The sequence below is a fragment of the Balaenoptera borealis genome (genome assembly GCF_965194805.1).
Source record: "Balaenoptera borealis genome assembly, chromosome: 8".
In the NCBI taxonomy this organism is placed as follows: domain Eukaryota; kingdom Metazoa; phylum Chordata; class Mammalia; order Artiodactyla; family Balaenopteridae; genus Balaenoptera; species Balaenoptera borealis.
Window position 1 is genome coordinate 47,405,942 of NC_138865.1, and position 16,114 is coordinate 47,422,055.

Here is a 16,114-nt window from a genome sequence, read left to right on the forward strand (position 1 = left end):
GCTAAAGAGGACGCATCTCTCAGGAGTGGATGGGAGAGCTGTTTCATTTCTTCCTTAATCCTTGGTGAGGAGTCTTTGATTTTTCAACTGATAAGTCAGAAGACATCAGTAGGAAAAGAAAAATAAGAACTTTTCTTGCCAGTGTTGCTTAGTTACCTCGTCAACATTCCCTTGCAGCCCAGCTGAATGCTCTCTGCATATTTTTATAGTGCACATGTTTTATTGCTATAATTGATCTATTTAGCAGAAAATATGGAGAACACATGGAGCGCCTGTCAATTTTATGCTGTTTATTTGAAGAAATTTATGCTGTTTATTTGAAATTTAAGAGAATTTTTCTCTTCACTGTCTTTTTCATTCCTAACCTGAGTAATACTGTGAAGGAATCCCATCATGATCCATGTTGGGGCATTTAATGTTGTAGCTAAAAAAGCAAAAGCCAATGAACTGACCTCAAAACTAGACAGCAAGTTGTGGACTTTTCAAAGGCAGGGCTCAAGTTATTTTTTTTGTTTTTTTGGTTTTTTTAAAATAAATTTATTTATTTATTTATTTATGGCTGTGTTGGGTCTTCGTTGCGGTGTGTGGGCTTCTCATTGCGATGGCGTCTCTTGTTGTGGAGCATGGGCTCTAGGCGCATGGGCTTCAGTAGTTGCAGCACACGGGCTCAGTAGTTGTGGCTCACGGGCTTAGTTGCTCCATGGCATGTGGGATCTTCCCGGACCAGGGCTCGAACCCGTGTCTTCTGCATTGGCAGGCGGATTCTTAACCACTGCGCCACCAGGGAAGCCCAGGGCTCAAGTTTTAATTAACTTTGTGTCCTTGGTGCCTAGCCCTTTAGTAAAGGTTTATTGGTTGAATGAGCAGTTAGCTTCAAACATTTCTTAAGAACCAGCATTGTAGTGGGTGTTATTCATAACATAGAATTTGCTATAGTTTTTAGCCGCAGGGCAAAGCTGGTGACTTGTTCTTTTCTTTCTGGAGACTGGACAAAGACAGAGAATAACGACAGTGTCGTTGCTAGTCCCACATTTTATTTAGCCAAAGCAGCTATTGTGCCTGAGGCTGCCATGGCCGTAGCAGCAGCCATAGTCCATGTGGCATTTATGACAAGGTCTTCGCTGGGAGCCTCCTGGGTTCTGGGGCTGTGCTATCCAAATCAATCCAGATCAAGAGACCTGCTCATTGTCACTATCTTTCAAGGCAGTTGTATTCAAAACACTGAGTCTCTCATTCTTTTTCTCACATACACACACGCACACTCAGCTGATAACTAGGTTTATGAAGCCAACTGTTGACAAAACAACAAATGGAAGTTTATTTAGTCATCCCCTTCCCCAGCCAGTAGGGCAGCTCACTAACCCAGTACTCCTCAAAGCATATACTTCTGAGATTTTGTTGAAATTCAGGCTCAGGTTTACTAGGTCTGGGGAGAGGCCTGAGAGTCTGCATTTCTAGCAAGCTCTCTTAGTTAGATCAGGCCTTGATACTTAAAGTGTCATCCGTGGGCCAATAGATTTGGCATCACTTGGGAACTTGTTAGACCTGCAGACTCTTAGGCGCCACCCCAGACCTACTGGACCAGAACCTGCATTTTAACAAGATCCCGTGTTCACATTTGAGAAGCACTGCTCTAACTGTGTAATAAGCCTACAGTGTCAATTATGGGCAAGGGTCCTGCTGGGGCTCTGGGTTGAAAGTAAGGTTAGATGGATTTCTTTTTTTTTCTTTTTTAAACATCTTTATTGGAATATAATTGCTTTACAATGTTGTGTTAGTTTCTGCTGTATGACAAAGTGAATCAGCTATATGTATACATATATCCCCCTATAGATGGATTTCTTGTTGCCTTTTTACTTCAAAACTCTTTTGGGTACCTGCCTCAGTAGAGCATCTGACACTCAGATAAAGACACGGCCAGATGCCTCTTTGTTCAGTTATTCAGTGGTGTGATGAATTTGTTTTTATCCATCCTGGAGTGCCATTGTCTTTAAACACGAGGGCCCACTGACCAACCTATCCCTGCTCCAGAAAACTTTATTCTAGACAGAAAAGTTTGACCGGGAGAGACATGTCTGAGCATGTTAGAATGATGAACACATTTGGAACAGCATTAGGAGATGGGAGTTTCTGTTTCCTCATCTGTAAGATGCAGATAATAATACCACCTGTTCTAGCTTCCTTTATAGGCTTGTGAGGAGCTTTGACATCTACCTGTGAAGGGGCTTTGAAAACATAAGGATGTTCATGAGATTTTAAAGCAACTTTAGTGAGAAAAAAAATCATATATATTTCAGTACTGGAGAGGTTTGGATTCAAAATTTAGCCTTACCATCTACTAATTTTGTGATTTCTGCAAAATTATTTCATATGATTGAGCCTCAATTTCTTTTTATATAAAACGGTCATAAAATCATCCATCATGCAAGGTTGTAGTGAGGATTAAAATGTTAATAATATACGTAAAAATCTGGTGCATAGTAGAGTTCAATAAATGGTAGCCAAGAGCAGCACATTAAGGGACTTGGTTGAGAAATAATCTTACAAAGATTACTTTTCCCTCAGGTAAGCCTGTTACATTGGAGCAAAAAGGAAGAGTGACTTTAAAGCTGGTTAAAAGTGTGAATAAACAGCCATCCATTTCAAGAGATTGATATCTTGAAGTTTGTTTTCTAAGTATCTCTGGAAGAAAAATTCCCAAACCTCAAACAAGGTTTTTTTTTAAATTTAAACATTAGTGAGTACCAGCCACTGGCGGGCTTTGTGATTAGGAGGATTTGCTATGATGATCTGTCTCATTCACACGCTCTCAACAGAGGTGCCAGAGGGACTTGGTAGTGTCCATGAGAGCCTGGCACTGGTACGGAGGAAGGTTTCCACACAGGTGTCTGTGCACCCAGACATGCCAGGCCCTGGGGAAACAGCGGAATTAGTGATAACGAGGGTCATGTAAGGTGATTAGATTGCTCTGAGGACTGTGGGAATTGATGGTACCCTCATTATCAGAATAACAGAACAGCAAGTCTTACTTACTGGAGACATGAGGGGGCAGCTGTTGGATTGTTGCTGCTTTACTGTCAGCAATTAAACATTTGCGATACAGAGGGACTTGTCTATTTTAAGAGAAAATAAACGTCCTCCTCCTCCTTTCCCTATCTTCCCAACCTCTAGCTCATATTTTTATTTTGGAAATGCTCTTTGAAGGCCCTCAGCTTTCTTAAGTCTCTTTTCAGGCAGGCTAGGCCTTTGGGATGGTATTCTTTTTTTTTTTTTTTTTTAATAAATGTATTTATTTATTTTTGGCTGCACTGGGTCTTCGTTGCTGTGCGCGGGCTTCCTCTAGTTGCAGTGAGCGGTGGCTACTCTTCATTGCGGTGCACAGGCTTCTCATTGCAGTGGCTTCTCTTGTTGAGGAGCACGGGCTCTAGGCATGCAGGCTTCAGTAGTTGTGGCTCGAGGGCTCTAGAGCTCAGGCTCAGTAGTTGTGGCGCACAGGCTTAATTGCTCTGTGACATGTGGGATCTTCCCGGACCAGGGCTTGAACCCATGTCCCCTGCATTGGCAGGCGGATTCTTAACCACTGCACCACCAGGGAAGCCCGGGATGGTATTCTTTTGAAGAAGAGATTGCCCCCTTTCTCTCCCTACAGTGCGCAGAGTTTGTGTGGTGATAACCTTCCTGGTGATCTTCTGAAGTACTGTGAATGTGATTTCACAGACAGCCAAAGGCAGGGTGTCACATGACCCGCTTTTCCACACGGATCTCTTTGAGGGGGTGTGTACACTCGAGGCCAGGTGAGGAGGGACAAGAGCGCCTCACTGATAATATGACCTTGCAGTGAAAACCTACTAGGAAGAGGGTGGGGTTAAGAGGGAGGAAGTGAGCCCACCAAGGCTGCAGGGTGTGGCCAGAAGAGGCCTTCAGCGGAATAATCAGCAGTTCTGAGTGTAGAGCACAGCCTGTGAGAGGCAATCGGAACGTCTTAGCTGGTTTTTGTTTTGGTTTTGCTGGAATAACTTAAGGTTGAATGCATCCCCGAGCCGTGTTTGAGTGTGGGTGGCTTAGCAGAGGAGGGGATCAGTGGATCCTGCTTCAAGTCCATTTTCACTGATGCCATGATGGACTCTTCTGACTCTGGCCACAGCTGTTGGCTCATTTTGCTAGGGTTTGACCCATGAACGGATCAGTGATCGCCTCTCTGTTTCCAGGCCACAGGCCATCGTCTTCACTTCCAGCCAGTCGATACTTGTGGTCTTTGGGGAATACGTGGGTGGAAGCTCTAGGTAAAGGGGCTTCATGAACCAGCAGGAGGGACAGGTTGAAGAGCATCACTTTTTAGAATGTAAGGCTGCGTGGAAAGAGCATTTGCTAGCAATCAAAAACTGATTTTCGATCCTAGCCATGTCCCTACTCACTATGGGACCTTGTTCAGCAAGTAATTTTATCTCTTGGAGACCCAGGGATAATGATACCTACTACACATCTACTACACCTATTCTAAATCTGCTATAGATCACACCAGAATTTTAAAAGGGTCAAATGAGGCGATGGAGAAGAGAGCACTGAAGACTTCGAAGCTGCCCTGTCCAGTATGGTAGCCACTAACTGCATGTGGCTTTTTGGATTATTAATTACTTAATTAAGTCAAGCAATTATTTAATTAATTAGAATGAAATAAAATGAAAAATTCAGTTTCTCAGTCCCAGTAGCCACCTTTTAAGTGCTCAGTAGCCACCTGTGGCTAGTGGGTACCATACTGGGCAAAAAAGATACAGAACATTTGCGTTATCACAGGAAGTTTTATCGGATGGTGCCTCAAAGCACCATTTAGGATGTAAAGGATGGCATGTTGTAAAGGTGATAAATGCTGTCATAGTTAGGGGTTCTTAGAAAGAAACAACCCACTCAAGTTAGCTGGAGTAAAACGAGATATTTGACTAATTCAAGAAAAATGTATGTATCCCAAGGGTTGGAAACACAACTAGGCTTCAAGAGGAAATGGAACCAGTTCCTAGAAGACTATCAAGAACAAAAGAAGCTACTCTCTCCCCACTGTCTCTCTTTCTCTTGTCTTCCTCTCCCTGTGGTCACTTGTGCCCTTGTCTCTGTTTCTCTGTCTGTACATGGCTTCTTTCTTTCTCTCCTCTTCCTCCTTCACTTCTTCCTCCTCTTCTTCTCAACCCATCCCCCTTTCCTCCCTTCCCTTTCTGCAGACCAGCTTTCTCAACTGTACTACACATGGTCCAAATAGGGCTCAAGCAGACCCAATTTTTAAAAAAATATGTTTAAGTATCATTGATTTACAATGTTGTATTAGTTTCTGGTGTACAGCAAAGTGATTCAGTTATACATATATAATAGTTTGCATTTGTTAATCCCAAACTCCCAATCCCATCCCTCCTCCCCCTTGGCAACCACAAGTCTGCTGTCTATGTCTGTGAGTCTGTTTCTGTTTTGTTAATAAGTTCATTTGTGTCATATTTTAGATTCCACATATAAGTGATATCATATGGCATTTGTCTGACTTACTTCAGTTGGTACAATAAACTCCAGGTCCATCCATGTTGCTGCAAATGGCATTATTTCATTCTTTTTTTATGGCTGAGTAGTATTCCATTGTATATATATATATCACATTTTCTTTATCCATTCATCTGTCGATAGACATTTAGGTTGTTTCCATGTCTTCATGTCTTGGCTATTGTAAATAGCGTCAAGCAGACCTAATTTTCATCACTTCTCAGGGATAATGCCTAACAAAGGCTGGATCCTGATTCCAAGTTCCCGGGGAACCCTGCTGGGTGTGATAGCCACCTCTGCTCCAATCAGCTGTATCCAGGAGGATGGGGGTAGTGTCCTTATGCTTACTCAATAGGGGCAAGCGGGGGGGTGGGGCAGATGCTCTAAAAAGGAGCATATGGGGATGTGTCATTGACTAACATGATCATCCTTAACACCTGGAGCAGTCCATTGAAACTATGATCACACAGGGAAAAGTTCCCAGAGATTTGATCAAGGCCATGAAGAAAAAGGGTGTGATACTTTTCCTCCTTTGGCTATTTGGTTATACGATTTGATCACCAATCCAGATTCTCAGGGGTTTGGCTTAACTTCCATGTCCTTATACCTGGATGGAAGTGGGCACAGCCAGAAGTGAGATGCAAGTCAGGTCTAAGCCTTTGTCATTTCTTAAATGCAAACGGGACACTAATGAGACCCTTTTCTCTCCTGCCTTTAGGAAGAAACATGAGGTTCCCCTGGAAATCATTCAAGAGGAAGATGGAAGGGGCTGTCTAAAAAGAGATTGAAAGCTGCAGACCGCAAGACTGGGGCCAGAGGGCTGGCAGTGGAAAACCCTGTTGGGTTGTGATCTCTCATTGAAAAGTCCCAGTTGCCTTTTTGCTTCCTGCAGGAGGAAGGAAGCGAAGGAGAAGACCATGTCCATAGCCTTGAAGCAGGTGTTCAACAAGGACAAGACCTTCCGGCCGAAGAGGAAATTTGAACCTGGCACGCAGAGGTTCGAACTCCACAAACGGGCTCAGGCATCCCTCAACTCAGGCGTGGACCTGAGGGCAGCTGTGCAGCTACCCAGCGGGGAGGACCAGAACGACTGGGTAGCGGTGCACGTGGTGGACTTCTTCAATCGGATCAACCTCATCTACGGTACCATCTGTGAGTTCTGCACTGAGCGGACCTGCCCTGTGATGTCGGGGGGCCCCAAATATGAGTATCGGTGGCAGGATGACCTCAAGTACAAGAAGCCGACTGCACTGCCAGCCCCCCAGTACATGAACCTTCTCATGGATTGGATTGAAGTCCAGATCAACAATGAGGACATATTTCCAACGTGTGTGGGTAAGTCCATGACCAGCTTCCTGGTTATTTTGTCACTTCCCACCCAGGCTTGGAAAGTTTGCAGAGGCTTCTTCTGGGACTGCCTTTGAATGCTGGATAGCACCTATATCAGTGTTTCCCTAAATTCCATCACTCACATGTCAGCAATTTCTTTTTCCGGATCTAAGGACCTTATTGAAAAAAAAATCATTTGTAGACCACTTAGAATTATTTTGTAGACCTAAATAGTGGGAAACACTGGCTTGATGAAAAGTTGGATATGATCTTATTGGCTTCCTTAGGATTAGACTCCAAACCCACCCAGAGCTCCTGGTAAAATTTTTAATTTGGAGCTAATTAACTAGTTAGTTACATTAACTCTGGTGCAATTATTGGTATTGTCTCTCAGGGTAAGAAATCCCAGTGTGAGAATCCGTGGATTTGTTTGGGAATCAAGCAAACAGGCAGTTGGCATTTTGAAGAAATAAGATCCTGGCATTCTCTTCTTCCCTCTCCTGATCATAGGTATTAATTTCAGTCTGTACTATTAACCCTGGACCCTTGTGTAGCTGCTAGACCAACCCGGACACCTGAAATGCAAATGCTTTTGTTTGCTTTGTGCTCTGAGCCATAAAAGTCTTTAAGGGGAGAGACCAGACCTTTCCTATCTCTTATATTTCTTTATGCTGCTGATCATTGAATCTGCATGCCTGGCAGGTTGAAATTCAGAATTCAGTTTTTAGGGCCTTCGGTTCAATAAGGATGAGCATTCTCTTCTTTCCACTGTTGCACCTGTGACACCTAGCATGGTGCCCTGGAGCCTTTTAGGCACTCAGGAACTATTTGTGGAATGGTTGAAAAAATACTTATGCTGCTGGAAAATATTATTGAAAAGCTCTGAGATAGTTGGGGTATTAAAAAAAAAAAAAAGCGTTTGAAACACATTGCTGAAATCACCTTTAGATGGGGCATGTGTGTCCCCATGTGGCCTATGGAAAGTTGAAGTGGGGTGTATGGAAGTAATTACATTTATACCAGAAAAAAAATGTATATAAATTGATTAGGGCAGTATGTCCATCTTGAAATATTCAGCACACAAACCAATCTGCTCAGAATCCTCGTGTTGCCTTGACTTGTGCAGTTTCCTCATGTACTTTCTGCTGTCCCTTGTTAGGGCAGGAAGTGGGGTGTATGGCAGCACAAGCCCCCTTGGTTGGCTCACCAGCATAGGAGGAAGAAGGCAGGTTTCAGAAACTCCCCTGGCTGTATAATTGGTGCCTTGGAGGAGTAGCAATTTCCTAGGTTCATGTCTTTTTGCACTTTCATTGACTGTCAGAGGCTTCTTTTGGAACTGGGAGGAATTTGTCGTTACCAAAAGCATTACAAGCAACTGCCAATGCTCTGTGCAGAACATACGACAGCAGTAAAGGTAAATAAATGTGGGCAAGGATCTCTCCTTGCTGCCCTTCCCCTTCTGTTTCTTTGATGCTTTGAACTCTGGGCACTTCTGTTCTCTCTGGCAGTTGTGGTTGCCACATAGAGTTGCTGACCAGAAATAACATCACAGAGCCTGGTGTGTTACTTAAGAGTGAGGAAGCTTCTGGCCGTCTCCCTGGAAAATAGAACATCATAGGTGATTTTAGACTTTGCTTGGAGGAAATCACTGGATGCCGCCAGATCCCCCAGAGCAATTGACTTTGCTTTCTTTTTCTAGACGGTCTCCTTAGCCATTCAGTGTGCTTGGGGAACGCTCACCTGATCCAAATCCTCTATTTCAGCTCTTCCCAATCTGTGCTGCACAGTACAAAAGTGTTCTGGGAGCTCTTAATAGGTGCACTGTGATATTTATTTTCTCCCATGGAAAAATAAGTTCGGGAAATGCGGAGTGAAATTGATTTCTTTACTTCAGGACTTTAAATATACTAATGTGCATTATACATCTCCAAGAAAAGAATACGTTAGTAAGTAGTGTATCCTAATTTGAACCTGGTACTTTTTTTTTTTTTTTTAATGGAACACTATTAGCATCTTTGGGGCAATGTTCATCTGTATAGAGTTGTCAAACTTTTCTTTGTATCAGAATTACTTGGACCTTCTTCTCAAAATGCAAATTCCTTGGTCCTCCCCCTCAACAGCTAAATCAGAATCTCTTAGGTGAGGCCTAAGAATCTGTACTTTTAGTAAGCTCCTCCCACTCCTCTTGTTTATTGTAACCACCCAGAATGCTTTTCATCCTCCCCAGAAACAGTTTGTTTCTTACCTCTCTGGTTTTATCCATGTCATTCTCTCCTTTGGAATCCCCTTCTAGTGAATTCTCATGCATCCTTTATACCATCTCAGACTTCCCTGGTGGTCCAGTGGTTAAGACTCCTCCGTGCTTCCAGTGCAGGAGGCGCGAGTTCGATCCCTGGTTGGGGAACTAAGATCCCACATGCTGTGTGGCGTGACCAAAAATTTTTTTTTAAAAAAATGAACTTTATACCATCTCCTCTGTGAAGACTGTCATCTTTTAGAATATAAGCCCCTTCAAGTTATAGAATATGTCTTATGCATTTGAATATCCCAGCACTAAGTCCAGTCCTGGTGCCTTATAAGTTGTTGGATGGATGGATGGATGGATGGATGGAAAAATAATCTTTATAAAGTTCCAGCATGTGTATGGTGCTGGTGATCAAAGTGAAGTTAAACAAATGTCTCTGAATCTCTTTATCACCATTCCTGGCTATTTCCCGTACCTTGCCTTCCACAGGGTTTAATTTTGTCTGTTTAACTTTTCCAGGGTTAAAATGTTAGGGGTCAGTAAAAACCACCACCATCCACCATCACCCTGAGGGTCTTCATTAGTATCCTGCTCACCTCTGCTATTTGTCCTCAGACAATACTGTTGCTGTCTTGGCAAGAACTTGTCTTTTAGGAGCCGCTTTCTCTATGAGAATTCATTTCCTCCTCTTCTTCCTCCCCCTGATTCCAGCCTACTTTCCTTCTTTTTGATCTTGGTGCTGCCATGAGTCATTATCATGGAAATGATCAAGATGTCTGTCAGGATAAAGTAAAAGAGGAATTCCCAGCCAACAGCAGACCCTGGGTGGATGAGAAATTTGGGAGTTCTGCTTAACGTTAACGGCTTTGAATCCTGGGCATATTTCTGTCTTCTTGCCTGGGAATTGGGAGGGTTTGAAACTTCCCCTCCTCCCCACTGTGATCCGAGGAACTAGAACCGGAAAATACAGACAGATGTGAAGGCTTCACCCTTAGTTAGGTATTAAAGGATATAAACAGCTGTTGATCTCTACCATTGAAACATGGAGGAAAGAAAAGCTTTCATCTGTTTCTGGATTCTGGTTTAACTCGGATACCCGGGCTATTTCAGAAGTCGAGCCTTCTCAGTTGGGAGAATACCAAACAGATGTGGCTCCCTCGTGAACCAGAGTCTCCTCCAGTCTCCCTTGATCCTCTCCAGCTTCCTTTGTTAAAAAGCCAACAGATGTTCCTGCAAAAGCTCCCAAGACAGCAGTAACTTCAGAAGCAAGGGCCACCTCCTCTTTGATTGTATCTCTTTAGCCACTTTTAGAGGTAACGTTTGAAAAATAGAAAGCACAGCCACCCACTTCTTAAAATTCCATTGCCTGTCTAATTACAATAATTTTTATGTTCTAGCCCCCAGTTTCCCTGTTTTTCTGTTATATAATAGGACTTAAATCTCAGATCTGACACTCAGAAAAAAAGGAGTGGAAAACTTAGCGCTCCTCCAACTCATGTTTTTAAAAAGTCTTTGAGCAGGAGGAATTTAAAAAATAATGACATGATCTCACCTACCTCTATGGTTTTAGAATAAATGGGTGTCAGGGAAGGGGAGAGCAAGGAAAGGAAGCAAAGGAAGGGAGAGAAGCCAGGAGGGAACTCACATGTATTGAGTTTGCTAAGTGCCAGGCACTATACTCGCTACTGTTAATCTTTCTTAATTCCTATAATAACTGAATGAATTAAATATGCTGTTTTACCAGTTAGGAAGCTGACATTTAAACAAGCAAAGGATTTCCCAAGGTTGTACAGCTAATCAGTCATTTAGAAGTCAGGGTTTGAGCTCAAGAGTGGCCAAAAATCTATGCCCTTGTCACCCACTACCATTTATAGCATGAATCGTTATTCTGCAAATTTCCTTCACATGGTGAAAGACTTCTCAATCATGGTTTTAGGAGGTTGTCTAGGGTGGGAAAAAATTCAGAAAAGCTGATTTTTGATATAAATTTTAAAGAAATGATTCTTTTCTTTGTTTCTGTTTGTCCCTATTTTATTACTTTTTTTAAATAAGATTCTTTTTTAAATTTATTTATTTATTTATTTATTTTTGGCTGTGTTGGGTCTTCGTTGCTGTGCACCTGCTTTCTCTCGTTGCGGTGAGCGGGGGCTACTCTTTGTTGCGGTGCGCACGCTTCTCATTGCGGTGGCTTCTCTTGTAGAGCACAGGCTGTAGGGGCATGGGCTTCAGTAGTTGTGGCACGTGGGCTTCAGTAGTTGTGGCTCGCGGGCTCTAGAGCGCAGGCTCAGTAGTTGTGGAGCACGGGCTTAGTTGCTCTGCAGCATGTGGGATCTTCCCGGACCAGGACTTGAACCCATGTCCCCTGCATTGGCAGGCGGCTTCTTAACCACTGCGCCACCAGGGAAGCCCTGCCCCTGTTTTAAAAAATCACCCCTGAAATGCCGGAGGAATGTGTCCATGAGACCACAGCTGAGTTTCATCCTCTCTCCAAATATTGTGGCAGGAAACATAAGGCTATAAAAATGTCCATAGGGATGAGATTTTCAGACATGGGATGTTGGGGAACTGAATTTATAATTAGCCTTTAAATTTTAACTTTTTTATTTTCTATTGTCTCCCTCCTGGTTTTTTATTTTTATATAAATCTGTATAACACTCGTAAGACAGCATGTATGTCAACAAAATATATTTACAGTGTGGTAGGACTAGCCCTGGGCTTGTAGACAAAGACTAGCTCTGCTATTACAAGATGCTGTGTGACATTGGTAAACACATAACCTCTGGGCTTGCGTTTCTCTGTGTAAAGATTCTGATCTCACAGGACTGTTGTAAAGATTAAATGAGGCCGTGTGAGTAAAAACACCCAGCCCAGAGCCATAAGCCCCTATAAGAGGTGCTAAAAAACAAATGTGTGTCAGCTGCCTCTCTCTCTGCATACGTTTCTACTTAACTGTCAACCAAAACTCTTGGAGCCCACTAGACGATTTCTGAACGGTATCCCCAGAAAAAAGCAAGACACATTGTAAGAGAATCAATGTGATTTTTAAAAAATCGTTGCTGAATTGCTCTGTGATGGGGGTCATAAATACCTTCCAAGACTTTGGGAAATTTCAGTGTTTCTCTAGGAGCTAGACCAACTCCTGGTGTCAGGGACGAGCACTTAACTCTTTAGACAGAAAGCTACTAGGAAGGATGGTTTTGCTTGGTTTTCAGAATACTGAGTACTGAATGTGCCCACGTCCAGTGTCAGTCTGGCAAACCTCAGCAGAGACTGGTGCAGGTTAGCTGGGAAGAGGGGAGATAGCTTACTAGTCACATCTGGCACAAGCCATTCATTAAAATCAGTGCTGGATGAGCTGCCCTGGATTTGACCTTTCAGGAGGATGGGGAAAGAGTTCTCAGTGCCCAGGAATGAAGCCTCCAAGATAGCCTTGTGAACTGGCAAGTTTTTCTAAGACTCTGGAAACATGTTTTGCCTTTGGGATCTGATAAACTGTTTGGCTCCCTAAGAGTTTACTCGTTGGGAAGGCATCATAATAAAGCTACAATTTTCTGAATACATACTACCCTCCACACTTTACCTGCATCATATCGTTTAATCTGTAAAATAACCCCGTGAGGCGGGTATTATGAGGTCCATTTCGCAGATGAAAAAGATGAAGTAACTTGCCCAGGGTCACACAGGCAGAGCTAGGATTCAGACCCAAAGTAGCCCAACTCTACAGGCCGTGCTCTCAGCTACTCCAACGTCTCGTGTCTGTGATGTTCTTAGCCCAGAATCAACATTACCCTTGATTTACCCCTACCTGTTGCATCACATGTTAAATCCTCTTTAGGAAATGTCCTACGATAAACCCAGCATTCACAGGGAAGGATGTGAAAACAGGGCGGTGCATCCGATGCAAATTGTACTGGGTTCTTACTGATGAGAACTCTTAAAAGTTCTGCTGGCGGTAAGAACTTGCCTTCTCTAGATTCTGATGCTACCCTAGTTTATTCGGTTGTCTATTCATGGAAACCATGCAGAAACAGCTGAATCCACTCTTCCTCACCCCCGCTGGCTGCCGGCGAATTGATGGGTTTTTGTGGAGGGACACAGTTCCCTACTTCCACCTTGTTAACCCAATACTGCAGTGACTTGGTGGCTGAGTTAATAAGAACGGTGGTAAATAACCACCCCCACTCAACAAATCCCAAGAGATACCTCTGGAAAATGGTGAGGGCCATCATTGTGCTAAGAAGCAGCAGGGAAAAGGAGTGGAGAGGGGGGCCCAGAGGGCCTAGAAACTGCCCTGTAAGTTAAGGCTAATTACCTGCTGTCCCCACCTGCACTGAGGTCTCCATTACTCGTGCTGTGTAATTTTAATGAGCCATATCTCAGATGACAAGTCGTTACATCTCAGCATCAGCTGGGAAGGGAACTGGGCTATATGATACTCAGTGGAAAACAGAGATGAAAAATAAAGGCTGTAATGGGGGTTGGGGGGTATATGCTGCTTTCTCTCGGTTGGTGCTTGTAGACATGGTGCCCTACCTTAGTCAACGAAGGCTGCCTTGTGAAGGTCAGTGCTGCACGGATAGGCAAGCCAGCTCAACACCAAGCCTTAGGGGATGTGGAAATGCATCGGGAAGTGCAATGGGATGGAGAAAAACGAGTTAACCAGAACTCTTGCCCAGAACAGACATGGAGTTGGAAGGAACAGTTGCATAAAACACTTGAAGTGGAGACGAGATCCCCAAGAGCACGCTGGATTATCACTGACCTGCCAGCTGACTTTTAAAGAGCACAGGTTTTTGTTTATCTGAGTAGGGCGTATCAGCAGGGCCCTGACACCAGAGGCCTTCTCTCTCTGCCCTCCCCACCAGTCTCTGCCTTCCCTCTAGATAGAAAAGGTACCCTTAAACAGTGTCATTTTGAAGAGAGGTTGAGTTTTTGTCCTGCCCTAGATCTCCATGTGTGGAGAGTGAGTCTCAAGCTTTTCTTTTAAAAGACCTTTGTAGGTTTCAGGACATGTAGTATCTGTTAAGACCTCTGCATATAAGAACTTTTTGGTGTTTCATCTTTAAAAAACTAAATTCATCTTCTAAATGATAATTCTATCCATGTTTTCCTTCATGTAATCACGTGTTTCTCTTAAGTCTTCTGATGAAATGGATGCTGTGGGAAGATGAGCCAGTTTGGGAAGGTGGGGTGTTGGTAAAAAGGAACAAAAGCATTAGTCTCTGTTAGACCTGAGTTTGAATCCCAGTTATCAACTTTTAGTAGGAAATTTTCACTCTCTGGGCCTGTTTCCTCGTCTGTAAAATGCATATAAAAGGATCTACTTCATAGGACTGTTGAGATAATTAAATAACATGCTACATTTAAAATACTTAGCACAGTGTTGAGACGTAGACTAGGTATGCTTTCGATGTTGTCCCCTCAATATCACATGGTATCAGTGTGATGAATTAGACTTGGCAGGTGAATTAAGGTAAGAAAGGAAAGAAGGTAGGATGAAAATCCTTACTTCTTTCAAGTATTTGGCTGTGGAGTCGATCCACATTCCCTTCATCTTCTGCTATATCTTACGGAACCTTTAGAAGAAATAGTAAACATTCATGGGATGTTTAGCTTGGCCTTGATGGCTGGAACCAGGTGGGTCCCCGATGGAACTTGAGAAGATGTTCACATGAATAGCATATGAGGCCTGCACAAAGCCAATCCCACCTTCTTGTTTCTGCTACAGGGTGCAGCATCCAACATAACGCTCTGCATCAAGTAGACACATGGTGAACTAATTACTACTATGTAAGTGTAAATTGATTGACTCATGCTGTATAGTTCATAGTACAGAACAGAAAATTCCTGAAAATTGTGGGGCAGTTGAATTTTTGTCATTTGGCTGATATTTTCATTTCTCAGAGAGAATTTTAAAGAAAGCTTGGCAAAGAATCCTTTTAGTGTGTGAATACCTCCTTAGTGATATGTCTAATTGATCTTTAGAGCAGGCCTTTGGAAGTTAAAATGTTTGTCTTCATGCAGAGACAAACTGGAGTTGTTAGTTCTCTCTCAGGGAAAGGAAACATTCTTCAAATTAAGCAATAGGTTTTCAGTGTTTCTATATCGTCTGGCCCGGGATCCTAGGACTGGAGAGCAGTGATGAGTTAAGGGAGACTCTCCAGCTGATAGTCAAGCATTCATTCTGCTGTCACCCCCGTAATTCTGCCAGCAACAGCTGGCTCCTGCCTGGCTTCTGGGCCAGCTGAAGTGAGGGAGCCCTAATGCCTGGTGTAGCAGTGCAATGGAACCCCAACGTCTTAGGACCACCAAGAATTACTTGTGGGTGACTTCCTTCAACATTTCTTGGTTGCCTGGCCCAGCCAGGGAATCCTACCATGGCCTCCAGGAACAGAGGGAAGAAAGTTGTTGGACATTGGGAATTTACCTGTTTCAGCCTTCAGATAAACCATTCATATTTCACCATCCCAAAGTGGGGGGGGTGGGGTGGGGAAAGCCTACAGCTGAGGGCATCTGTCTTTCTGTGTCTTTGAAGAGAAATGTGAGCAAATATGTTAATGATATGTACCAAAGTCCCTGTGAGCAGTAACTGTCATAACACATGGATTGTGTTATGATGGCTTTATTTTGTTTTCCAAAAATAGTGTACAGGTAAGGTTTCATCATCAGCCTGGGTTCAAATCTGTTCCTCTCATGGCTTTGGGACCTTGGGAAGCCCTGACCCTCTCTGAGCCTGTCTCCTCATGTGGAAAGTAGGGGTATTAATAATTATACCCACTGTGTAAGGTTATGAGAATTAAGTGTCATAATGCACACAAGGCTCTTAGTGAGTTCCTGGTAGAGAATTAAGTGCTGAATACATTTGGGCTTTATTACTTTTCATGGTGATATAAAAAGAGAAGACCACTGATTTATTGCAGTTTGTAATGCTTAATGACATAGGAGAATTTCTCCTGCAGTATTCGCTGTAAATTTCTTTTCCAACTGGAATAAAAATTGAGAAAAGCTATTGATCATGT

The 16,114-nt window shown here is 43.2% G+C and overlaps 1 protein-coding gene across 5 annotated transcripts in view; it reads left to right on the plus strand.

Annotated features, from left to right (window-relative positions):
• Positions 1 to 16,114, plus strand: part of MOB3B (MOB kinase activator 3B) — a 250,906-nt gene that overhangs the window by 74,635 nt on the left and 160,157 nt on the right. For all 5 annotated transcript variants that reach the window (XM_082400614.1, XM_082400613.1, XM_082400610.1 and 2 more), the window contains exon 2: positions 6,239 to 6,855. In XM_082400614.1, the coding sequence (XP_082256740.1) occupies positions 6,438 to 6,855 (418 nt within the window). In that variant the 5' untranslated portion in view covers positions 6,239 to 6,437. The remainder of the gene's footprint in view (positions 1 to 6,238; positions 6,856 to 16,114) is intronic.